Raw genomic sequence first — 26,815 nt, 5'->3', positions numbered from 1 at the left:
TAAAATTAGTCGATATGTGCATAAACTGGCCTAGACACCTAAAGATATCAAAAAAAAAAGTAGGAGAGATTAGGCCTGTGCAAAATACCCGCTGGGCCGCACTACCCGCACAAACCGATTGGATCGAACCCGCTAACGTCGGGTTGAGTGTATATCGGTTTCGACAACGAACCAATTTGACCAATTTCGGACGGCACCGACTCAAAACTATTTCAGTGAAACATGATTATACACTCACCGAATTAGATCGCGAAATTGGGAAGACGAGGTTTGCTATGCGAAACTGGTTACAGAGGAATAACTTTTACATTTCTACAAAACTCACGAACAGAAGAGTTTGGCCAACATAGAGGAGGCATGGCTGACCTGGGTGGTGTGACGAAACTGCCATTGATCTGCACGGCCAAGTAACAGAGACACAGAGAGAGAGGTCAGCGACTGCGACAAAAATTCTAGAGGATGCCGAGAGGGGAACAAGCTGGCGGTTGGCCGACATGGAAGGGGCACGGCTGACCTGGGTGGTGCGGCGAAACTGCCGTTGATCTACACGGCCAAGTAATAGAGAGAGAGGTTGGCGACGGTGACAAAAATTCTAGAGGATGCCGAGAGGGAACAAGCCGTTGATCTACACGGCCAAGTTAATAATAGGTCGGCGACATGCATGGCCAAGTAACAGAGACACAGAGAGAGAGAGAGAGAGAGAGAGAGAGAGAGAGAGAGAGAGAGAGAGAGAGAGAGAGAGAGAGAGAGAGAGAGAGAGACAGTGAACAGAGAGATCGGAATGATTTTTTGGGAGAAATAGCAGGTCATACGGGTTCGATCCGTTTCTATTTTATTTGGGTCGGGTCAATTGGCACCGCTGCCGTGTATGATCCTTTTCGAGTCGGGTCGTACCCAAATCCGGTTTGGATTGGTCGGGTTGCAGGCCTAGGAGAGATATACATATTACACCCAAAAAAAAAAAAAAAAAAAAAACTGAAACAATAATCAAATTTCCGTTTGTGATTTTCTTAACCACAATTATTTTCTTTCACACTAATTATTGAGTGTAATTATTTTCTAGGGTTCTACTGCTTATGAATTGGTATGTAAATGTAAATACATCATTTACTGTGTGACCCAGAACAGAAGGAAGACTTTTGATCACATTCTCGAACAAGTGATCACGGGCACAACAAAGTTTAATGGCTAAAGTTATATCATCTTGACCATGAAGTTGTGCATCGTATGAGCTAGCTACCTACAACTTCTGACATGTAATTAATTTGTTGGTAGCAAGCACTAGGCGCGCACAGTGTAATTGGTTAACCAGCCATATCCCAACCTCCGAGTAAAGACACCTCTAGCTAACCGGCCAGATGAAGCTATTGGTCTGAAAGGGGCAAGTTGAAGCTGTGCAAAGCCACAAAACCAGGGAGATCAAGCCAAGTCAAGCCACCTTTTCAGATCAAGGGCAAGTTGATAGATAGCCTGACTTTGAGGAGGTCATAAAGAGACTGAGATATAACTTCTTGAAATTCGAGGTATAGGTTGTTCATTTAGATTTCCTAACGTGCCCCTTCCCACCCCCCCAATGCACGTGAAGATAACATGGTCATGACCAAGAGCCCTGCACGTGTTTTTGGCTTTTATAAAGTTCACGAGAAGATCCCGATTCCCACCTGGCCATTTCTTATATATACCATATATATAAAGAACCCAAGAACGATATTATTGCATTAATTGCCTCCCTTGAGGTTTTTTCTTTTCTTCTAATAAAAAAAAAAAAAAAAGAGAGAGAGAGAGAAGTAGAGATCATCATCATCAGGCTGCTCAACAATTATATAATCGGAATAATAAAAACAATGCAAAGCAACCAAAGAAATGAAAATAGATGAGAGAAAAAGGAAGGAAATAATGAGATCATTCATAGGGCCGGGTGGTCCAGATCACCCATGGACGTTGCTTGGCTTTGAGGTTGCTTTCATTATCAAGAAAATAGCCACTTTTGCAAAGAAAGTTACTTACTTCGCGGGCAGACGTTTCATATGTGGTACTGCTGCAAAATTCATAGGTCGGGCACTTAATTGACAAGTTTTGATGCTGCTGTACGTAAGGATTCAGTACCACTGGTCCTAACTAGACTAGATCATTTCACATCTGTAAGCAAAAGTAGATTGATTTGTTTTAAAGACCAGCTCATGTTCAGCCACTTTTGTCAATTAAGGACCAAACTTTTAAGTCTGAGTTAAAATATTTTGGTGTAATCTTATATGCACTCGCATCATATCTCGCTACATATAAAAGTAATTTTATAATCTAACTTATCATATATATATAATTAAGTCATATTAATTTATAAGTTTATTTTTATGAAAGTTTTTAACGAATAAAACGTTGTTTTTAAAACTACTACAAAAAATGACAAGATTAGCCGTGGCAAGGGATCGTCATCATGAGTAGTATTCAAGGAAATTTCTTGTAGTTGTCATTTGCAGAAAAGCAAGTCAAATATTCAATCAATTTGAAGCCATGAGCACATGCCAAGAAACAAGAACAAAACGGCCGTGAGCTTTGGGGGAAGGAAAATATGAGTCAATGTAATTTGGTGTAATCGCATATATATGAACAATATGCATCATGCATGAACATGACAACTGATTTGCTTAGAAAAATGATTCGTGGGTATTTTCGTTTATATAATGCGTTTTCTATCTCTTGTGCGATTCCATTTACACTAGTAATGTATGTGCATGCATGCATGTTATATATGTGCGTGTACATGAGCATGTATTTGCCTAGGAAAAGGGGAAAGATCAACTAAACTCCCCACACACGCAAGAAATTAGACAAATGCTGTTCATCATGTCTTGCTTTTAGATGGGGTACATGTATGTATCTTTACAGTACTACAAATGATCTGCATCTACATGACGGTATAATTTGATTTGTAATATTAAAATTTATTGTTCAAATAAAATTATTCCATGTGGATGTATGCATGGTGTATGTAGGTGTAGAGGTTTTCAAATAGAATTATTAAAAAAATATTAATTCATAGTAAGATTAATACCGCCGCCAACTAGAGAAAATATGCTTAATCTTCAAATACTTGACTTATGCAGTTGGGGGAGTTAGTTTAATTAAGTTGGTCCAATATTTAAGATGAGGCAGACATGAATTTTAGTCAATTTAAGGGCAAATTATGGGCATAAAATGGTTAGGTTATAAGGAGGAGTATTAATGATCTAGCTCGATCGCCTGACCATAGGATCGATATTGCTTTTCAATTTTCAAAGCTGATGACCACATGGACATTTGCAAAATAGACGACCAGCCAAGTAAATACTTTAAACCCTCATGTCATTGTCCCCAAACAGTACTCCAATCGATCGATAGTCGTCTGATCCTTGATATGAGAATAGAAATCTTGGAAATTAGCATTTTGGCAAGTTGCATGCATGCAAATTAAACAGATAATTTCTAATTATGTCATACCATTGAATATTTCAGGTATCATCTTGCCAAATATTATTTTATTTTAAAAAATTTGAAGTAAATTAAGTAGAATTAGAGTCGGGATTAGGATCTGATCAACAATTCTTGACCAAAGAAATAAATGAATACTTACTCTCCAAAAGATGAATTAATGGAAAAATTGTTTAATTTCTTAAGCAAATATTTTAAAAATATTCCGAGTTCTTATATGCTACAAGAGAAGTACTATTTATTTGTGGTCAATTATTTTTTATAAATTAAAATAGTAATTTCTTGCCAAAATGAGTTTATTCTCATCATAAATAGTAATTTTCGTCGCAAATGACTCATCATAAATGATTTCCAAGATAGCTAGCATTCATTCTTTCTAATGGGTTGGAGACCACATGCACTAGCTGGGAGACCAAGTACACTGCTTGGTGCGTAATGTGAGAGGCTTTTTCTTGAGCGTGTATGACTTAGGAGAAGGGTCATGGAATCATGGTGTTTGTGGCGTGAACTAATGGCAATGCCTACGTACGTTTTGCATAAAAACACTACCATATAAACATTAAAATATTGTTGATAAAAGAAGGTTAAAAAGGAAGGAAAGGAAACACAAAGATGTGATCAAGAGCGCAGCCCACGTAAAAGCTAGTTTGGATAAGCAGCTGCCTTCAATGTCAAACTTAATTTGGTGGGGGTGCCATTTTATGGTTAAGTCACGAGTTGAGCATTGAAACCAAAGCACTGCACGTCATCAGTATTACTTAAGGGTGTCAAATCGTGTAAACGAGTTGTGTCAAAACATGTATATTATATTATATAAGTCAATCCTAACTTGACTCATTAAGCTTATCGTGTTAAAATCTCAAACCCTAACACGACCTGTTATGTTAAAATCTCAAACCCTAACACGACCCGTTAACATAACAGGTCGTGTCAACCCATTTTGACCCATTAGTGAATATTTAGAAATAGCATTTCAAACTGTTTATGTAAATGAGTTGAATAAGTTTGAAATTAAGTCGTTTAACTTGATTAAATTTAGCATAATTTTATATAAATGTTAAAATCACAATATATATAAAAATTATAAAACTAACTACAAGTCTAAAATTACAATCTAAATAAAAAAAATATCAAAATTAAAATTCTAACAATTTTACTTTTAAGTAGAAGGGTATAATTGTAATTTTAATTTTTTTAACGTGTCATAACAAGTTATAAAGGGTCAAAACGGGTTGACTCGTTATCAACCCATTAAACAATCGTGTCTTAACGGGTCAATCCATTTTGATTCAAACCCGTTAAAACTAAACCCTAACTCGCTATTATTATATCGTGTTCGTGTTGAGTTAACGGTTCGTGTAATATATTGCCACCCCTAGTATTATTGTTTGCCTGGTGAGAAAATATAGCAAAATATGAAACAAATGGAGCATCTTTATACGTTTTGTATCGATGATCCCTCTTACTATTCCAAGTTACTATTTCTCTTGATTTTGGTGGTTCATGTGGAGCGGTCATCATAACTCATGACATGCATGTTAGGTAATAGATATATATCTTCTTATAAAGGTAATGGGTATCATTTTAAGTACTATTAACTAGGTGGTTATTATGGGACCATTCATTACAAGAAAAATAACTTTTGGCATCATCTAAATTCGTCGCAAAAAAATAAAACGATCTCTATTATTTATTAGCGACTCATTTTGTATTTTTTGGAACGAATTTAGATGATGCAAAAAGTCATTTTCTTGTAAATTAATTTTTCAAATTAAAGTTTAAATTGAAAGAGCAAGAAACAGACACATAAAATGGATTTCTACATAATTTGTTGAGCATATATCTAATATTGTTCGAAGTTTTATCTATAATTTGTTTCTCGCTCATGATCGGTTTAATTTCTATATGTAGACGATCTAGATCCATGATCATGCATGCATGCATGCACCTAAAAATTAAGTTTTTAATTTGTTCCCAGATTTTGCATATTATTTGTATCTAATTAAAATTAACTTGTCTAGATGCATGCAGTTTCTGATCTCTATGATCGATCTGTCTGGATCGGAAAATGGTTTGGCTTTGAGACTTGTAACGCAGTAGTCATGACCAGCTAGCTTGTGGTCCAATTAAATTATAATTATTGTTGCACAAGTACTCTGGATGTGCTTCATAAACCTATATATCTATCAAATTAGCTTGATACCTCTTTAATTATCTATCTTAATTAATATATATGATCTCTTCAAGAAGTTTACAATTTTTTTTTTTTAAGAAAATTAACTGTAATATTTTTATAAAATATTTTTGTTAATTTTTTTATAATTCCCCTCGAAGCTTTCAACAATTTGGATCGTTGCATTGTATGGCTAGCTAAACTGATGATAAATCAAGGATCATTCCCTTCTACGTCGATTGTTAAGAGTATAATATAAATAATTAAATCTACAACTTTCTCGTAGTTTAAAATTTTAAAATAAGTGATGATTTTATATGGTATTAGAGCAGATAAAATCCTGAGTTTAAATATGGTAAGACTTTACACTCTATCCAATTTAATTAAAATATTTCACATGTTGTACCCACTAATTAAGAAAAAGTCTAGCACACACGTAAGGTAGAGTGTTAAGAATATAATACAAAAAAGTAAATCTACTTTTTCTATAAGATATTTAAACTTTTGTGACAAATGGTGTAGTAGTAATTTCACATTGATCACTAGGCCTTTTTAAGAATTTTTCTTAAAGGTGGTGCTAGTGTGCCGCACAGTTTTGATGGCTAGGCGTGTCTTATTAGTACGCTTACAAATCTCATTTTTGTTTTCTTTTAGATTTTTTAATATATTTTAATATTTTAAAAAATTAAAGAGAAATTAAATACATAAGTGGGCAAAATAACAGGACAAACTCATGGGCATATTAGCATTTTCCTTTTCTGAAAGTCTTAAAGGTTGAAAAACTTAGGGCAGTGCATGTGGTTTTGCTTGGTTTCACACTTTTCATTCAAACTTACAAATTAAGGACACCCATGTGAGCATATATCATATATGAAAGGGCACTCTCCCTAAACCTTTGTTGCCAGTGTACCACCTGGCCTGGCCTTTACCTTCAACGACAACATGCACAGTACCCTCCAAATTTTGTTGCTAACTTTTTGTTCATCTTTTGAATGCAGGAACAACATGAACCGACACACCGACTCATGAGAAGCCACTCTCAAATACCCAACCACCAAGGCCAGCCATCCCAAGTTGTCTGTCCTACTCTTGCCACTGGCCCATTGCTATGATCCTTTCTTTTTGTAAATGCCTTCGGCCGATTTAAGAATAACGACGTACCTACAACTCTTTTATAATTATTTTATAATAATTTTGTATATATAACTACCCTTTATTTCAAATATAATTATAGAATAGTTGTAAACTTATGGTTTTGCTTAAAAGAAAAGGATTTTGATCATATAGACTATAATTGGTATTATTTATTTATTTTCCCTTTTTTCTTGCCTGGATGGTTTTGAAAATTGGCCAATAGGTAATACTCAATAAGAAAGCATTGCCACTTGCAAAGTCTGAATAGTTACTAGCTAGCCTTAGGTTCTAAAAAGATGTGCTGTTACAGGAATATATATATATTGGCATTATGTAGGGTATATTAGCATGATAAGGTTGACTTAATACAGATAAATTAATGCTCGTTTGACATAGATTAGAGGAAAGAATAAGAATAAGATGATATCCAACTAGCTATGAGCTCCATCCATACTCCATTTTGCACCAATTTTAAAGAGTTTTGTTACATACAAGTAAATTTATGTACCGATCTATATATCAATATTGTTAATTTTATATTTAAAATTTAAATTGACATTATTTTAATTAAAATATAACTTTCTGACCAACCAATCATATTGAATGGTGATTATATTAATATGTAGAATTGGTTACAACCAGATTTTTCTTTCCAAGTATAGGGAGTCTATCTAATCCAAGAAAATATATACTTCATTTCAGTTGTGGAAAATGTAAAAGATATAGGCTTCATTTGTTATCATTTAAAATGTTTCATTTACTTCATCTCAATTTCCAATGCAACTGATATTTTACAAAAATAAAATATTAAAATGACATAGTTTCATTTAATATGTTATATCTATTTTATAATTTGATATATTATATGAAGTCACGTCATTTTATTGATTTACTTTTATTAAATTTTTGTATGAATAAAAAATTATCAAAAAAATAAGGAGGTAATGCATGGGCACAAAAGGATCAAAAGATGAGGTCATAACGAGTGCTTTTCTTCTCTTTTCTTTTTTTCTTCTCTAGTTGAAGTCATGAACAGAGTACCAACTACCAAGTGGCAACAGAATAAGCAACTCCCTTCAAAGAAGCATGACATGTAATTGTCATTTTCTCAGTGCACAGAAAACACCTTCACCTTTCTTGCCTGAAGAGATTAACTTTCCCATAAAATAAAAAATTGGAAATTAAGGATTTGGGATCAGACCCCACAACACCATCCTGTAGTTTAGCCCTTTCAAAACATTAAAAAAAGAAAAAACAAGAGCCGGTCTTCTTGGTGCAGCCAACAGATAAACCTGCTGGTCATCTGCTGCACCTCAATTGGAGGAAATTTAAGAGTAATAACTTCATAGTGGCAGTTCCACTACTGTCTTGTGTTATTTTTTCCTGTTCTTTTCTGGGCAACTAGTTCCACTACTTTCATACTTACTGTTCTTAAGCTTTTTCGACTTCCAGGAAAAAAGAAAAGGAAAAAAAAAGGAAGATTGGTATGTTCTTGTGTCAGGAGATGGGAAGAAAAAGGTTGCATCTTTAACCAAAAATTGAGGTTCAGATTGACAGAATGACACTACCTTTTCTGCTAACTCTACCTGAACACTTTTATTTTGTCTTTGTTTCTTGGTGGTAAGTAGCTCTAATGGATGTCAAAACAGAACATCATGCTAGCCCTACTTCTTGAAAGGATCTGGCTGTTCTTATGACGTTTGAACACCCAAATGTTTTTTTTTTTTTTTTCATTTTTGTTTTCTATGAAATTTTGTAATTAATTAATACAAATTTTGACTTCAGTTAAGTCACAAAAATAAGCTGAAATATACACTAAATGAATTAAATGTGCAAAAAAAAAAAAAAATGTCACTTTGTCATTTATTACAGATTTTAATGAACGTGACTGAGAGTTTCCATATATTTTCAATAGGTCTGCTTCAACCAGATACCTCAAAAGTCACAACCAAACAAAACAAAATTGTATTCTCGGCAAAAACTAGAGCCTCTGCTTTTTCTCATGATCAGATCACCCTTTACAGATTTCCCAGATATTTAGAAAATCAAATGAACCTTCAAGGCTTTTATCACAGTCATTAATCTCTGCAGCTGGTTTTTGCAGATCTATGAGAAAAGCTTGAAACAGTCTTCTTGGGCTGAAAAGAAAATATATATATATATATATATATATATTTGGAACAGTTGGTAAGAGGTGGAAGTTACTTTTCTATTATAAAAAAAGTACAGGTTGATCAACTTCTTTTGAAAATGACTCTGTAATATATTCAGCAAAAATTAATGGTGGAACAGTTCCCCTGAACCGCTTGGAAACTGAAACAGAACCTATCAACAAGAACGTCGATTTCTTCTTCTGCAGAATTCTATAATCACGCAAAAAGAAAAGAAAAAAAATAGCAAAGTAGGACCGTAAATATTGCTTACAAATGAAGCAAATCGGAAAATAAATATGTGGTTCCTTCCTCCATTAATGGATGCTCCAAATCAGTTGTTAGAGAAAACAGAACAGAATTCCGGTAAAAGAAATACAGTTCGAACGTGGAAGAAGAATAATGTTCTATAGATATAGAGTTATCAAAATTCGAACAACCCAATTTGAATAACAATAACTCGGACATAATACTAGATCCAAGGACGCCAAAAGACCAAAATTTTTTACCTTGGGATCAACCTATTTCTGCATCAAGATTCATTGCTAGCTGAAGAAGTTCGTTGCCTAATGGGGGTTCACGAATTCTGCATCAGACACCGCAGAGAGCTCGATTTGGCTAAACTCGTCATCATCCGTTGGAGCTGGAAGATTAAGATCTATGAAAGCTTGACCAAGCATGGTTGAACTTCTAACAGAAGCTGGAGGCCTTGCGGAGCCAGTTACATGGGTTCTCTTATGCCCGCCAAGAGCTTGTCCAGAAGCAAATACTCTCAAACAAACAGGGCATTCGTGAATCTTTTTCTCCGTCATAGACGGAGTACCCGCATTTTTTTGCTCCAACTTGAGCTTGTAAATTGGAGCAGAATTAAGCTTCATCTTCTTGTGGCTCGCTCTGTGTCCACCCAGAGCTTGATAGGAACGAAAGCTTTTCTTGCATGTCTCGCACTTGTACCTGCCTCGCGTTCGTGTCTTGGACATCTTGAGCTGTTCCTCGGACTCGTCGGTCATGTCCTCCAAGGATCTCTCTGATTCATCTTCCAAGTCTTCGTCCTCGTCGTCTTGATCTTGTCTCTTCCATTTGTCCCTTGAGAGCATCATGAGACAAAAGGCAACATCTTCCTCGGTAGTAGTGTCGGAGATCGAACTCACTGGTTCAGGCTCGGCCCATGACTCGGCCTTGTTAATCGTGAACTTGAGCTTTTTCATAGCATCATCATCTTGTTCTTGAACTCGCTGATGATCATGATGAAGAAGATGGTACTTTTGTTCTAAATTCAGAGTCCGCTTGGATCGTCGCCGAGTCGGGTTCTTGGACGACTCAGTTTCGCTCTCTCCATCTTGAAGAACAACAGACCCAGCATCCACAGCAAAAGAAAATTCAGGATCTACCAATCGAATGCTTCTCTTTGGGTTCTCTCTCAGCTCATAGCAGAGACCCTTTTCTTCTCCTCCTCCTTCCTCTTCACCAGAGGAAGATGATGGTGACGAAGCAGACTCGGTCTCACTGAATTGGTCGTGTGGTAGTGGAGCCGGCGCCGGCGCAGGTGGAGGTGGTGGTGGTGGTAATGGAGATAATTCTGGTCTTGCAGGAACTGGAAGATTCAACATATGAGACCTCATGTGACCCCCCAAAGCTCTGCCATTAGAGAAGCCTCTGGAGCATAACTTGCACTTGTGCTTCTCCATCACAATCCCAAAAAAACCCAGAAAGCAGAGAAGAAAACAGAGAGCTATATGCCTATTTGTCTCTCCGAGAGAAAAGCTTCTGAGCTCTCTGGCATTCTCTTTCTTCCAATGTGAAAGAGAGAGAGAGTGGAAACTAAAAAAAGGAGTAGGTGACAAGCATTCCTCCACCAAGTGATATATACAATGCTACCAAAATAATAATTATATTATTATCATTAATATTTGTAATATTTCCTGAAAATTTAAAAAAATGGGATTTTTCCTTTTGATTAGGGACAATCTTTCTCATTAAAAACAATTAATTAGAAACCGAATTAATTAATTTTCCTATGCATGAGAGGAGAAAGAGCGACATGTAACATGCAAGCCTTGCCCGTGCCTAGTATTATTTATTTCCCACCTCATTTCTGTTTTTTTATTTATACATATTTTCAATTTCCCCAAAATCCCCTCTCCAAAAATCCCTGAAAATGATAAAAATAAACAGAAAAATTTGCATGGAAATAAGTGGGTTTTCCATTTGGAAATTTATTTCACATTCTTAAATATTAAATGTATCATATAATACTTATTAATGCTAAATATATGAAATTTCATGAAGGGCATCTTGGAAAGTAGAGACAATTTTTGTTTTTTAGTTTTTTTTGTTTTGTTTTGATTTGGACAAGTTGGTTTTGTTGTAACCACGCAGGAGAATGAAAACCCCGAAAATGGGTAACCAACAAACCATCCCATTGGTTACTATTACTTGGAAGAGAATCAAATGTCATCAAGACAGTAAGATTATTAATTTATAAAAACATAATTAATTATATTTTTTTATTTATTTACTCAATTAAAACGATAATTAGTTTATGGGTTTTTTTCACATCTAGAAATTGGCTTTTTTTTTTTTAATAATTTTTTTTGAGGATGATATACCTTCCTCCAATTTTGGATCTTTGGTTGAAAACGGTGATGGGAATGAAGGGTGGGAAACCAATCTCTCCCTTTGAGAAAGGAGTTTTCTAAGGGTTTGGGGTGGATCAGTTAACGCAGTTTAGTTAGGGGTAAGGAGAGGAGACCCAGTCCTATTCCTAGAAGCAGAGCTCGGAACTCTTCTTTTTTCGGTCTGTTTGCACGTTGAGTTAAGTTGAATTGAATAATTGAATAATTGAATTCTTTATAAATAATAATAAAATAAAATGATGAAGTGAATTTTTTAAAATTCACTTAAATGAGTTTAAATATTAAAATGAATTTAGATATATTTATGAGATATTAAAAAAAGTTTTGGGTCTCGCATGTAAAGATGTGTTGAGTTAAAAAAGATTATGAGTTTTACATTTAATCAATAAAATAAGTTTAATGATTTGAGAATTGGGTATTTAAATATTAAACTTATTTAAAAATTAAACTGAAATAAGTTCCAAACGGAGCAACTCTATACTCTATTCTAACAAGCTTGGTCCAATGGAAATTAAAAAATGAAAAAAAATACCCATAATTAGAGCTCCATGTTAACATTCTAGAGTTACACGACCTTGTAGAACCTCAGCACCTTGTCGTGACAGTTACGTGTCAACAGAAATATTATATTTTGAAAATATTATTTATATTTATAATTCTATGCACATAATTATCAGTATTTAACATATTAATTTGAGTTAAAAGAATTAATAAAATAAAACTGTCACTCAATTCGTATAATAATATACGTCAGAACTATTCTTATAATTTTCCTTTTTATTAATTGATTTATCTTAATTTTCCTTCATTTTTTTTTTTTGAAAAATATTAGTGAATTGTACAAAATCTATATGATTAAGTTTGGAAATAATGATTGAAATTGAACTTATAGCTCAAGAATTCTGAAAAATTCTTGATCCCTCGTACGACATCATCTTTAAAAACTCTTCAAAAGCTGAAAGGGAAGGTTCCTATCTTCTTCTACAAACGACATTGCCATTGGCATTTTGTTGGGCTTTATAGAGTAAAGTAAAAAGTATGAACAATTTTTTCTTTCTTTCTTCTTTTTTTTCTCTTTACTGGTTTTTTTGGTTAGTATGAAAATAGATACCTAAATGTAGGCCTCCAAAATTCTCCCATCCAAGCTTAACAACTACCCTGGCACTAGGAAACATTTTCCACTTAGCCTATGATGCTGTTTAAATAGTGAATTGAGATAAGATGAGTTGAGATTAAAGTTAAAAGTTGATAAAAATATTATTTTTTAATCTTATTATTTTATTAAGATTTGAAAAAGTTAAATTATTTATTATATTTTATATGAAAATTTAGAAAAATTATAATAATAAAATAAAATATTTTCATTATCCAAACGATACAATTTTGTATAAAAATCTTTTAAAAAAATCAGATTCTACTAGGGATGAAGGAATTCTAATAAATTATTATACATAGCAAGTTCTTGACATCAATTATGCATGCATTCTATTATTCTTCGTTAATATTATAAGAAAAATGTCTATTTGTGATCAGTTATATGTTACGAAAATGATCATTTTCTATCATAATGAGTTTATTATCATTATAAATAGGCAATCTCATCACAAATATATATATATATATATGTGTGTGTGTGTACACACAATAGTATATGTAGACAAATATCTAGACAAGTTGGGAGTTTTGGTTTTTAATGAGGTTCATGTTGGTGGGGTCAAAAGTTTCTTGGTGGTCGATATATCATTTTGGTTTTACATGATATAACTTTGAGATGTAAATTATTTGTTTTTTTTTTTTTGTTGTTGTCACATATATATAATATATAATATATAATATATATTTGTAGTTTTGGGGATCTACAGTACTTGTTTTAAATGATTCGGTTGAGCTTTATGCTATGGTATTTATATGTATGCCCACCCAAATGAGAATGATGGAACGGTAGAATTACTTTCCATCTGATTTGATTTTTTATTTTTAAATAAAAAAATACAAGAAATATAGAGTAATTAATGCTTTATGTACCTATAATATAATTTTGAACAATTCTAAACTCGCCGAGTATTCATTCTGAGGATGGTCTCGGTAATTTTTTTTTAAATTTTTTTAATAATTAAAAAGTATTTTTAAAATAATATTGTGAATATTTTTTAAAAAATATTTAAAATTATAAATAAATAAATAAATTTATAACGTATCTATAACCATTCTCGTTCTATACCCTCTGTGGTGTAGTAGACATTGTTTTTAATACTATACCGTACTGGCTACTAGTCTGGTACAGGTAATGTACCTGTTTCATATCTGTCATACCGACCTACGTACTGGCCGGTATTTTGGCCTTTACCTTTTATTTTTCTTTCAAAACTTTAATCTCATTTTTTGACCTTCAATTCAGACCAGACTATTTATAATTTATATATATTAATGTATAATTTATTCATATATAGATTATTATTTTAAAATATAATTTATATATATTTATATATAATTTATTTATATATCGACTATCTCGAAACGGTATACGAAATGATATCGATACCAAAATATTTCATTCTAATATCTTAACCGATACGACATCTAATACGATATTCAAAACATTGATAATAGGGCCTATAATTTTAGATTTTACAAACCCAATGTATCACCAATATTTATTAAAATAATGAGTCTATGAGTCAACCAATATTTATTACATAGATGATGTGTCACCTATAACTTGAAATTTGCAAGAAATTTATAATAAAGTTTATAGCAAATTAATAAATTTTCTTTGAAAAAAATCCCATATCTATTCCATTGATTACCATTCTCTGTCTTGTAACAATATTAAATTACTTCAATTAACAATAATTATCTTTTATACTTCCATTTTTATTTATTTATTTATTTATTGCTTTGCCCCTCTTTATATTTGCATTTCCCATCAATATCCAATAATCCTCATTCATAATTAATTCCCTTAATTCGGATGAAAGCATATATGTGTATGAAAATGACTCCAAAGTCTTCCGAAATATTTTTGATTGATTTGTATTTGAGTGGTCTGAAAATTCACCGAACTAGTTAATTTTTTTTCATTATTTTATATTCTTAAATATTTTTTTAAAAATAAAAAAGTTCATAACATCACTAAAATATACTTCCTTAATTATTAAGTAAAAAAAAAAAAAACATATTCGGGACCCAAATTCGGGTCCTAAAGTATTTTCCTTTGTATTTAGTTGTACTTATTATCGCATGTCCTTGCGAAGTTCCATCACACACACACACACACACTATCGTGGTCAAGGGTCTAGTTTATATGATAGATCAATGATGTTAATTATATAAAAATTTGATATTTACAGTTGTGAATGTATAAGCGCTATGTAATCATTTTAAAAAAATAAATAAATACAAAACCCATATAAAAATATAAAATTATTTTTTTAATAATACATCATACTCCTTTTTTAAAAAGACTATACGATATTTACACATTTTATGAATATAAATAGCATTACTTTGATTATATGTGGGGAAGCGAAAAACAAATACTAATAAAAAGGAAAAAAAGTATAAAAGCAGGAATTTTGGCTTAGGTAGTAACAAAGTAAAGGGACAATGGCACGCAAATTTTGTGCATATTATCACTGACTTTTCGTTGGCCAAAACCAAGAATCAAACGCAAAGCCTGCCCCATGCATTGCGTGTAGTTAATAAAGGTCAATGACTCAATTGCGTTCATGATCATTTGATTAAAATAGGGAAAATTTTTGAAAATTGAGTAATGTTATATATATTTATAGAGTGTGCCAGTCTCACATATTTATTCTTTTAAAAAATATTTAATTTATTATTTAAAATTTATTTTTTTAATAAATATTTTAAATTTATTTAATTTTTTCAAAATACCTGATAATAAGGACGGTAAATATCATAAAAAAGAGAGTTTCCTTTCGGACGTAAATTTAAATATTTTTACTTGCATTATATGCCGACCAAATCTTTTAGAAGGTCTTATAGCTAAAATCAATAGCCCTATATATAAGTTGGAGAGATGCATGAGAAACTCATGTAAAGTTTTCCATAAAGATTCCGATCTTTTCGAAAGTGAATGTTTTCGTTCTTTTTGACTACTCCTTCTCTCTAATTCATTACTGTGAAGAATGGAATACATGTGATGATTAAAATTAGAGTAATATTTTATACAGTCATTTTTATATATTTTTTTGTGTATTTCATTAATGTGATTAATTATATTAATTTTTTTTGATATACAACCAATCACATTAATGAAGTGTACAAAAGAATACTTAAAATCGACTGTATATAAAAATTTTTGTTAAAATTAGTAGTTCCAGAACAACATTTAAAACTACTGAGAGATAGATCAGTATTGTGTGTATCTATTACAAGATCGGTCGGATGCAAATCCTTGCCTTGCCACCATGTCGAATCTCGGACATGAAAATATTGCGCTGATTTTGCTAGGTGAAGAAGAAGCTGGGTTCCAGACTGAAAATGCGAACACCCCAAGGATGATTTTCTTCATCTTCGTGGGATATATATCACCCGACCCAATCACCGGAGGTGCTTTCTTCTCCCTTCTTTTTTTTAAATATCTGGCGTGGGACCCAGCCACTTCAAACATTTGTTTATAGATACTGTGGGTTCTCGACTATATATATATATATATATAGAAGAACTGTTAATATATATCATTTAGAGCTATAGATAACTGAGAAAATCAAGAGTACTTATGCCTATCTATAAACCGATGATTGAGCTAGATCCACTTTATTTATAAACTATCTATGTTCTGTATACTCTAAACCCTATACTTTGCAAAATATCTTTCATGCATACATCCTTGTTCTGATTGATAGGTATGGTAACTTTGCAAATACATGAATTAGCGCCGCTTATGCAGGCCGGCATGCATTAGTGCTTGAGGGCGAAAACCATGTCGGCTAGTGCTATACGGGTTTTTTGACGGAATTAATTCTATATGTATAGGCCCCATGACCTTGATTTTCTTCAACTCTGTTCCAACTTCGAACCCTTTTTTTTGTGGATCGTTTTCATGTAAAGAATCCTCATGCACGACCCTTTCTGATATTTCAAGTTTGGCTGCACATTCTATACGACCCAGTAAAATTCCACAATATCAATTAATTACACTGTCAACTTTTATTCCGCAATGAGCGTGCAAGAGACGTTGTTCATGATCATCTTCATCATGGAATATTCAAGCATGCATTCATGATATTGGAGAACAGCGGACGCTCACAATTTATATATAATGACTGGCTAGCCACTAATTAATTAATCAATTATTCCAAGCTTTTGATCAGGGATAGAAGAGAACACAGTACTATAAGAAAAATGAATACTCGTAAAAAATTATTTTCGACGATAATGACTACTTGCGGTGAGAATAGACCCATTTTAATAAAAATTAGTCATTTTTGTAACATATAACTGGTCACGTAAAAACGTTTTTGTTATAGTGATGTACATTTCGATCATGTACACCCACCAATTAAGGTGAAGGTTTCTGTCTCTATTATATATATTTATAGGAATCTGTTTTATCTTAATTACTAGCTAGTTGCATGGTCATTCTCTTTTCTTCTTTTTTTCTTATTTTAAAGGGCTTTGTAATGATAATGTCGTCTTGCTTATGGACTAGTAGACGCGTATATGTACCATTGACATGATACAGGTAAAGTTCAAAATCACCATATCATGATATCCCGAGGTCGACTTTTAATTTGGAGTTTATGGGATTAATTTTTCTTCATATAGATACAAGATTGAACAATATCATGTATTGTTCACTTGATTCTTAGCTTGATGTTTCTTTTATGATCGTTCGGCTTTATGCATCATTTTACACGCAAGACAAAAGAAATTAAAAACCATAAAAAATAGAAAAACATTATTTAGTACTACACTCTTATTATACTTCCATTATATCATATTGATAAAGAGATTAATGTTATGATAACAGCATAATGCGATGAAAATTAGAGCTACTTTTATCGATGGTATATATTTTAAAAGAAAAATGATAGTTACAATCGTAAGTTTGTCAACGTCGTACATATAATCACTTTGAGAAAAATAAATAAATACAAAATTCATAAGAAATAATTTTTTAATAATATATTTTATTTATTTTTTAAACAATAGCACAATATTTATATACTTTACAACTATATGCAACATTACTCATTTTAAAAGATAATATTTTAGAAAATGTTGGCTACCCCATGATCCGGGGTTGAGCCAAGAAGGTACGTACCTCGATCCACAATGCTTAAATGGTTCTTGAATCAATAGATATATACCAAGACACATTGCAACATTTGGCAGGCAAGGAAGACAAAAAAAAGAAAAAAAAAAGATGTATATATCCATAATAAATTTCAGAAATCGACCTTATAAGGGTCAAATATTTAAAGACTAGAATCTGATCAGTCGCATCAATGTCCGTTTTATAATATATATATATATATATATATATATTAAATCCTTGCAATGAGTATCTTTTAAGTAAAAGCAATAGAGACTCGAAATGAAAGGATGAGAATCAGATGTCATTTTAGATGAAAAAATAAACAGAAAAAAACTTATATTATTGATTTTAGGTACTTTGATTCAATTCAGACCTCGTAGCTAGCATTGATTCTAAATTCTGTTTGGATTCTCAGAATTTGATAATCTTTTATGAAGCTTTGGTGTATGATGTTAAGCATATTAAATAAATAATATTTAAATCTACATATTTTTATTAATTTAAACTTTTAGAATAAATGATACTAATTTCAGATGGTATTAAATCATAAGTTCTAAATTTAAAACTCTACACTAAAATCTAATCCACATATGAGAATGAGTCTTAAGCATATAATACAAATAATTAAATTTATTTATTTTTATTAGCTTAAATTTTTGAAAGAAGCGGTGATTTCACACCTGAAAAGTCCTCTCCGGCCTGTTCACAGAAGAATATGGCTACTTATCCACATCCACATCAGATGCTAGAACTTCACTAGAACAATATAGTCTATTGAATCTTGATGGTGAAGAAAGTTGGAGTACAGCCTGAGTCAGGGGGATAAGGGCCCAATTATTGGTATTGGGATAAGGGCCTTGACCTAAGTAGTCATGCAGCCCAGCCCAGCCCAGCCCAGACCAGCATCATGTACAGATTATTCGGATATTACGATGAAAAAGAAAAGAATGCAAAATCTGGTTAAAACAAACAATTAAATTAATGATTTATATTATAAATGTTCACTACTGTCTGGTTAGTGCATGTAAACAGTAGAACTGATCCATCTGCTTTTACTTTTAGGCGCATGACATTTTGTTCAGTTCATGGATTTTCTAAATAGATACATCCAATTAATTCCTCATCATGTTGTCTACTTTAAGCCTGAAGTTGACAATTCGCATTAGTCTTTTAAACATATTTTTAATGGCAGATTCTACTTGAAGATAAATTAAGGAGTTTTATTTTATTTTATATTTCCACTTTATATATGTGTTCTTCGTGAAAATGAAAGTGTTAAGATATTATTTTTAATAATTAAAGTTGTTTTTTTTATTAATTTAAACTTTATAAAGATATGATAATTTAAAATAATATTAGAACATAGATTCTAAATTATATAATCCTAAGTATGGCTGGCGGATTATAACCTTTTTATTTATTTATTTAAGAGGCACGACTATAATATTTTGACCTCTCTCTAATTTGTCTATCCCTCTCTCCAAATAGTTAAGTCAAAGAAATAATTAAGGTTAAATTATCATATATATATATATATATATAGAGAGAGAGGATCTAATATCGATATTATTATATAAAAAAAATAATAGTTACAGTCGTGAGTGTGCAAGCAGCACTGATCACTTTAAAAAAAGAAAATAAATATTATATTCATATAAAAAATTAATTTTTTAAATAGTAAATTTTATTTTATTTTTAAAATGACTACATAATATTTATACAGTCTACGATTTTATATAGCAATATTCTAACTTATATATAGTGCATCACAGGCAATTAATTTGACTGGTTGGTTGATATTTTTTTGTGGGATAGGTGGCAACAAAGCTTTCGAGTTTAGCCGATGGTAGAAGGTTTGTTGTTAGGTCTTCGTTAAAAGTGCGTGCGCGTGTTTATATATATATATATATATATATATTAGCAAAGTCAAACCCTACAGGTAAGTGTGCAGTGTAATCGAACTAATGAAGTCAGCGACATACGTGTCGGGTAATTATTGTGACAACATATGATATTTTATGCAAATCTTTGTAATCTATTGCCTACAATTACATTATTGCTGAGGTGAGATGTATTGCTTGCAAGTAAAAATGTGAACCATTGAGACCTTTTGCCAAACAATATGTAGTTTTAAATTTAATATCTCTAATGAGTAATGGTAGATTTATACAATTCTATATATAGTATGTAAGTTTTACGCATTTTTTTAAATAAAATTGAGTTTATTATTAAAAAATAATTTTTTATATAAATCTCAGATTTAACAACTTTTTTAAAAGGAGTATGGGAATTTGCAGATTCTAAAAGTATTGTAAATATTATTTCTATTTTTCAATAGTTTAAATAGTCATATTTTTCATGCAAAATGTAATTAGTTTCTTGTAATTTAAGGGTGTAATGTGTCCATTATGGTATAAAAGTGCATGCCAATATGAAAACATATACATTGTGAGTAATTACTTTAAGGTTGGTGGTTTGTATTTGCTTATTTGTAATTTCCCTGATGCTTCGCTTGTAACTATGTTATTTCTCTGCCGTAAGCAAGAGTATATTTAATAAATTTAGGATGCATGGGGTCGCTATGTGTGTGACTACCGGCTTTAACAGAATATATATATATATATACACACACATTGTGATTAATTACTACATAATTTATATAGCGTTATATGCTTTTCTATTGAGAAATGTATGGCCGATACGATAATGGAAATCAAGTAAAGTCGTATGATCTATCGTGATGAGTACGTAATTTGGTTAGCCATAATACTATTGTTTAAAAGTGTAGACCTTTCATATAATCAAACAAACAATTTCCATATATATATATATATAGTCCAAATTACCTTTCTAATTGAGACATCGAATATCCTAATTTCGTAATTATTAAGAATTTTATAATATAAATATATAAATTTAACTATTTTTTATCAGTTAAAGTTTTGAAAATTAGTGGTGATTTCATATAGTATCAAAACTTAAGTCTTTCTTAAATTTGAGTCCTGACTCTATATTTTATCTCATTTAATTAAATATTTCACATATTAAATTTGCTTATTTGGAATGAAATTAGCCCACATGTGAGGGAGAATATTAAGAATATAATATAAACAATTAAATTTAGCTCTTTCGGTCAACTTAAACTTTTAAAATAATTAATAATTTCACGATGGAAAATATTTTAATACAAATGAATTACATAAAAATAAACCCACAAACTGATATGTCTTGATATGGTACGTTAGATTGTAAATTTACTTTTATTATAAAATAGATCTAACGAATTGTATAAAATCACATCAGTTTATGACCAAACTTACTTTATATAATTTCTTTACATCTGTAACAGTTTTCATGTACAAATAAATGCTTTTTTTCAATGGAGTTAGTCGATCGTCAACTTGTCAAAGTCATAATTAATGTCGGCCAAGATCAGTAACCAACAAATATTTGATCAAAGAACATGGTTGAGTTGGCCTACCTTCCGACTCGATCTGAGTTGGTAATTAACAAATCTTAATTCATGCCAATTTAAGAATTTGAAAGAAGGATAGATCCACATATAAAAAAGATGTTACAACAGTAATATTTATCATTATATGTATAAGATTTTTTAACAATATTCTTTATTTAATAAATACTATAGATCGAATACATATTTATCTTCTTCAATTGAAGCCCATTAATCCAAGGGAATTCCACGAGAAGTAAAAACAAATCATGCATGCGTGGTGGTGCATGTCAGCTAGAAACCAGAGAACATGACAGCAAAAGTGCACCTGATTACAAGTGTCAAGCCTTGATATATATCTACCTGTGCTCATGATCATGAGATCTAACAGCACCACAGCTCAGCTCAACTAAGTCAGTCAACGATTTTTAGCTAAATATGCATTGTGGATGTAACTTCATATATAAAATAATCAAGCTACCTACTTTAATTAGCTTCACACACTTGGCATACATGTACTATATAGATATTTATATATCATGGATTCTAAATGGATCCAACTAATGACTATATATAGGTCCAATGCTCCTCTCACTCCCTCCACACGATTTGATGTTTTAAGTAGTGGGCTCCATATTTCTTGGCATCTTTGAGACGATATTTGATGTCACGACACATTTTAAGTGATTATTATTTGAGTGATTGATGAAATAAGTCATTCAAAATATATTAAATCTCTAGGTATGATATATTGAAAATAATAAGGGAAACACTACTCTAATTATAAAGAGATTATATAAAAATAATTATATAAATTTATATAATTTAATATAATTTATTAAATTATAAAATTACTTTTATAGTAAATTTACGAAGGTAGGTCAATAGGCTTGTGCATTTTTTTTTTGTATGGATATAGCACTTCTGATCCCATCCAGATCTGAACACCCAGTACTCTTAACATTTTGCTCATTAAAAAGAGAAAATGTACAGCATCGAAGACCAAGACATCCTTGACTTCGTGTCCATTTAAACAAGCAAAAATGGTAGGACATGACGATCTTTACACTCCTGTGCAACCAGTAATTTGGACTACACTCTGTACTAATTCCAATCAGATCAATATATAGTATTCTAATCTTAATTGATGAAGCAGCGTTCGGAGCACATGAATCTGCATCAATTCTGTTTGGGGGCCGGCAATCCAACCTTTGATGATGAAGCACCGACCACCCTAATATCAGTCAATAATAAAAAAAGAAATTGGGTCCCTGCCAGAACTCTTGAGGAAATGCGGATTTTAAAGTGGGCATCGGGAATCAGAGCTATATATACAGTTTTATGGCCAATGTAGACTGTCACTACTAAAAGCATGCCAGTTCACCTTTTTTCCATCTAATTAGCATCTACAGATGAGGGGGAGAATCCGGGAATCATGAAATATGTTTTTATTGAGAAAAAATCGTATGTGCTTTGCAGACCCGAGTCCCATTGGCCCACCAAAATTTCAGCAAGAAAAACACTAAATTATGAACATGAAAAAACAAAACACTGTAATTACGAGTATTAATTTGAGTTTATACTTACAGTTTCTTCGTACACATTAGAAAAGGAAGAAAGAAAATGAAAATGGAATAATTACTTGGAGAGGATGATCGTCACTTTGCTTCACAAAAACTTATGGGTCAGCTGCCACATCAGTAGTTGAACCAATCCCCACCTGCAACCAAGGTGAGGAACCCGCACTCGTGTTCATGTCTTTCAACTCACTTAGCTTAGCTAACTTCACTTTACTGTCTGCCTCATCATCCACATTCGGCAGTAGTATCGAACCATTACTGATCATGTCATGGATATTATTATTGTTGTTATCAATGTTGTCATTGTCATTGTCTGCTTTTCGACGGTGGTGGAGGTTGTGGTGTTGGTGTTGGTGCTGGTGATTATCTTCCCTTTGATCTTTTGCACCTATCGGCCAAGGCTGTAAATAAATCTCTGTAGAAACTCCAATCCCGAGGCCTGGAGGCTTTATTATTTGGACGTCCCTCCGCGCCCCACTAAGATCGTGACGATCATTAACTGGTGCAGGAAGGTTAAGATCGAGCTTGAGATCAAGCAAGTCTGAATCATCATCTGGCTTGGGCTTGGGATTTATTATTTGCTGCTGATCTATCTGATCTTGCAGCTGCTGAAACTTAGCTAGCGTAGAAGTTTCGGGTGCGTTTGATGTAATCCAATGGCACCTCTTATGGCCCCCTAGCGCTTGCCCGGACGAGAAAATACGATGACATATCGAGCACTCATGCACCTTTGATTTCCTCTTGGATGTGGATGCCATTAATGGCGGATTAGAAACTTGATCGAATTGTAGGGTTGAGTTTGATTGTGTCGGGAAGAATTCTTCGTGCGAGATCACGTCGTCATCGGCTTGACTATCATCGAGGTGGTGGTGGTGAGGGTCGATCCGGGCGGCGAAACAGCCTTTAACTTTTTTATGGCTGGCTCTGTGACCACCCAATGCTTGGTGCGAGTTAAACACTTTCTTGCATGCCTTGCACTCGAACAATCCTTTGGCCACGCCCTTGTTCTTGCTGTTGTGATGATCTACAGGAACCTTCAACGAAAGTGGAGCCATGAAATTCATGGGATTTCGTCGCTCCTGATCTTCTTTACTGGCCGAAGCACAAGACTCCTCGGGCTCGGCCACCATAGGGTCGACGCCTGCATTTGATAACATCATCAAGCAATTTGCGAGGTCTTCCTCCTCGCTAGAAGGGCAATTCGAATTCATGAAATTATCCACTTTCGCTCTAAATGATCTTTTTCTTTTAGACCAGGCGCCGCACCCTCTTCTTGATCCTGTGCCATCAATATCGCCTTCTGAACCAGGCGATGACACGAGGGACTCGGCGTCTTCGGAGCTACATTTTCCATGTTCGAGAAAAGATTTCCATGACAAGAATTCTTTGCCGCAATTCTCGCAAACACGGCAGCTCTTGAACCGATTTGGGTTTGTTCTCAAAGCATACATGCGCTTGTTGCTAGGGGGCACGTTGCCGCCGAGCTTGTCATCCCAATCACTGGCAGGGTCTTCGTCGTCGATGTGTCCGTTCTCGTCCCCTATTCCATGCGCCCTCATGTGCCCTCCAAGTGCTCTTCCACATCCAAAACCTTTCTTACAAATTTTGCAGAAGTGCTTCAAGTTTGCTGGATGTTCCAAAACAAAAGCCATACAAAATAAAATGAAAAAGAAAGGAAGAAGGAAGAAAAAGAAAGTCCAAGAAAGAGATATTGGAACACAGAGACAAAGAGGATGAAGTGGGATAAGATTAGAATTAAGAGGGATGTAGTCAGGCACGTACGTGTTGGAGTTTATTCTTGTAGTGGAAGTTGTTGTGGGGGTAATTTGTATGGTGAAAATTAAGGGGCAATAGTGGTCCTAGTTTTTAGTTGGAGTACTGGTTGTGGTTAATTTGTGAATTAATGAGAGAGAAAGAGAGAGAGAGATGGGAGTTCTCGAAGAAGAGCAATAGAGAAGTGTGGTGGATGACAAGTGGAGGGAGGGTGAGAGGGTGAGAGACTTTTTCTAAGACTTTATTTATGTGGTGGTGGCGCCGCCAGTCAAAAGCAACCGAAGGAGGCCCGTGAGTCCAGTACTCATTTGTGTGTGTTCGAGAGAGAGAGAGAGGGATCAGAAATGAATGAATCAAGAGATCACCAGCTCGATCATGAGAGAGTGTGAGGGATCGAGCTGTGAGTGAAAGGGGAAATTAGGGAGTGGTTCTAACTGCCGTACCTATTCATATCCCTTCAATTCCAAGCCAAGAAAACTAATTTATGCTTCTCCTTGTCTGTCGGTTGGTTCTAGCTGCTTTTCCACACAAAATCTATTATATACATGCATATATATATATATATAATATAATATTAATTGTCTGCTAATTTATAATTATTATTCTTGTAATTACCATTAACCCCTATGAGACGTAATTTATCTTTATATTGCATTATTTTTCTTGTTTTATGTTCATTTATTATATAGCTAGACCTTCTAAAAATAACCCTAAAATGAAATATCAGTACGATTTGACATCCTCATGTGCATGCATATATACTTTAATATGTAATATTGGAATATTGTATAAATGCACGTACTACTTTTATGATCAATTTTATATGTTATTGGTAGTAGTACTATTTTTGAACTTGACCTTGAGTCAACCAAAAAAATACATATTTATCTTTACTAAATTTCATTATATATATATATGTGCAGCAGTGAAGAAAACCCGGCCGAAAAGTTAGGATCTCATGAACTAAGATATTCCTAGCAGCTAGCTGGTTGGTTATTATTAGTGCTGGAGGCGCATATATATGATCGATCATCATGTCCATTAATGCATGTATGGTTGGTCTTCGATCTTCATATATAAGATACATCTCATGTATATATATATATATATAAATATAAGATCAAGATCAGATCATGTCTTAAGCAGCTTTACATGGTTTTCCATGAGGTTTGGTTTCTTTTTGGGTGGCATGCATCATGATAGCATGTTTGTGTGTTGATCAACTCATCTGCTGTTCATCCTCTAACTCATTTAACTCTCGATCGATCTTGTTTAATCATATTATATAGAGAGAGAGAGAGAGAGAGAGAGAGAGAGAGAGAGAGAGAGAGAGAGAGAGAGAGAGAGAGAGAGAGAGAGAGAATTGAGTTGACTGGGTATAAATTAGAAGCTTATAAATTTAGTAAGATTCCAGTTTAATTAGCGATCGATCCGTTTATTTTATTTTATCTTCCGGCCAGAATCCAGTCATCGAATTATATATATATAAAAAGTCAATAATTTCTCTCCAGGCCAGCCTTTTAATTTCTAATTTAACAATAAATTTCCAATATATAATTCCTGGATGCGCCTAATTAATTAGTGTACGTCTTCTCAGCTGGCGAAGAGACTAGCCAGCCCTACTTGGCTAGCTGAACGTTTCATCTCTCCGACCAACTTCACCTTTTACTTTTCCGTTTCCGGTACGTATAACCAATTAAGGAATGTGAAATCTAGGCGCTAGGCGCAGGGTTTATATCCTCATCTCCACCAAGTGCAATATGCATGCAGGAGATGATGGATGATTGCGCACTAGCTGTTCAATTTAAATGTCTAGCCCCGGCCTTGATCATCAGCTTCTCATATATTCTGAAATTGTACGTACGTAGTACTTGCTGATACATTAATGTTCCTTTGACAGTCCAAATCAATGTCACAAAGAGATCAGTAGTATCTAGTGTTGGAGTTGGGTATTCTCGATCTCCTTTTTATCTGATCTATATCTATAGACAGACAGACATTATTAACAGTGTTTCGAAGGTGATATGGCAGCTGGATATTCCCCTAATTTTCATGTTTTCTTTATTTCATGATCAAGTACTCTTCTTGAAAATAAACCCTATCAACAGTTTATCAGATTCATTAATGATAGTGAGTTAAGAAGTTCCAACCACTATTTGAATAG

At 33.1% G+C, this 26,815-nt stretch overlaps 2 protein-coding genes across 2 annotated transcripts; both read right to left on the bottom strand.

Annotated features, from left to right (window-relative positions):
* Positions 1 to 9,214: 9,214 nt before the first annotated feature.
* On the bottom strand, positions 9,215 to 10,773 carry LOC122295209 (zinc finger protein ZAT9-like). The gene has a single exon (XM_043104328.1). The coding sequence runs from the start codon at positions 10,611 to 10,613 to the stop codon at positions 9,492 to 9,494; it is 1,122 nt and encodes a 373-aa protein (XP_042960262.1). The 5' UTR covers positions 10,614 to 10,773; the 3' UTR covers positions 9,215 to 9,491.
* Positions 10,774 to 22,727: 11,954 nt separating this feature from the next.
* LOC122294028 (zinc finger protein ZAT4-like) lies at positions 22,728 to 25,131 on the bottom strand. The gene has a single exon (XM_043102495.1). It carries the CDS (start codon positions 24,528 to 24,530, stop codon positions 22,977 to 22,979), a length of 1,554 nt encoding a protein of 517 aa, XP_042958429.1. The 5' UTR covers positions 24,531 to 25,131; the 3' UTR covers positions 22,728 to 22,976.
* Positions 25,132 to 26,815: the final 1,684 nt, after the last annotated feature.

Source organism: Carya illinoinensis, chromosome 14 (genome assembly GCF_018687715.1).
Source record: "Carya illinoinensis cultivar Pawnee chromosome 14, C.illinoinensisPawnee_v1, whole genome shotgun sequence".
In the NCBI taxonomy this organism is placed as follows: Eukaryota; Viridiplantae; Streptophyta; class Magnoliopsida; order Fagales; family Juglandaceae; genus Carya; species Carya illinoinensis.
This window is presented reverse-complemented; position numbering and strand designations above follow the sequence as displayed.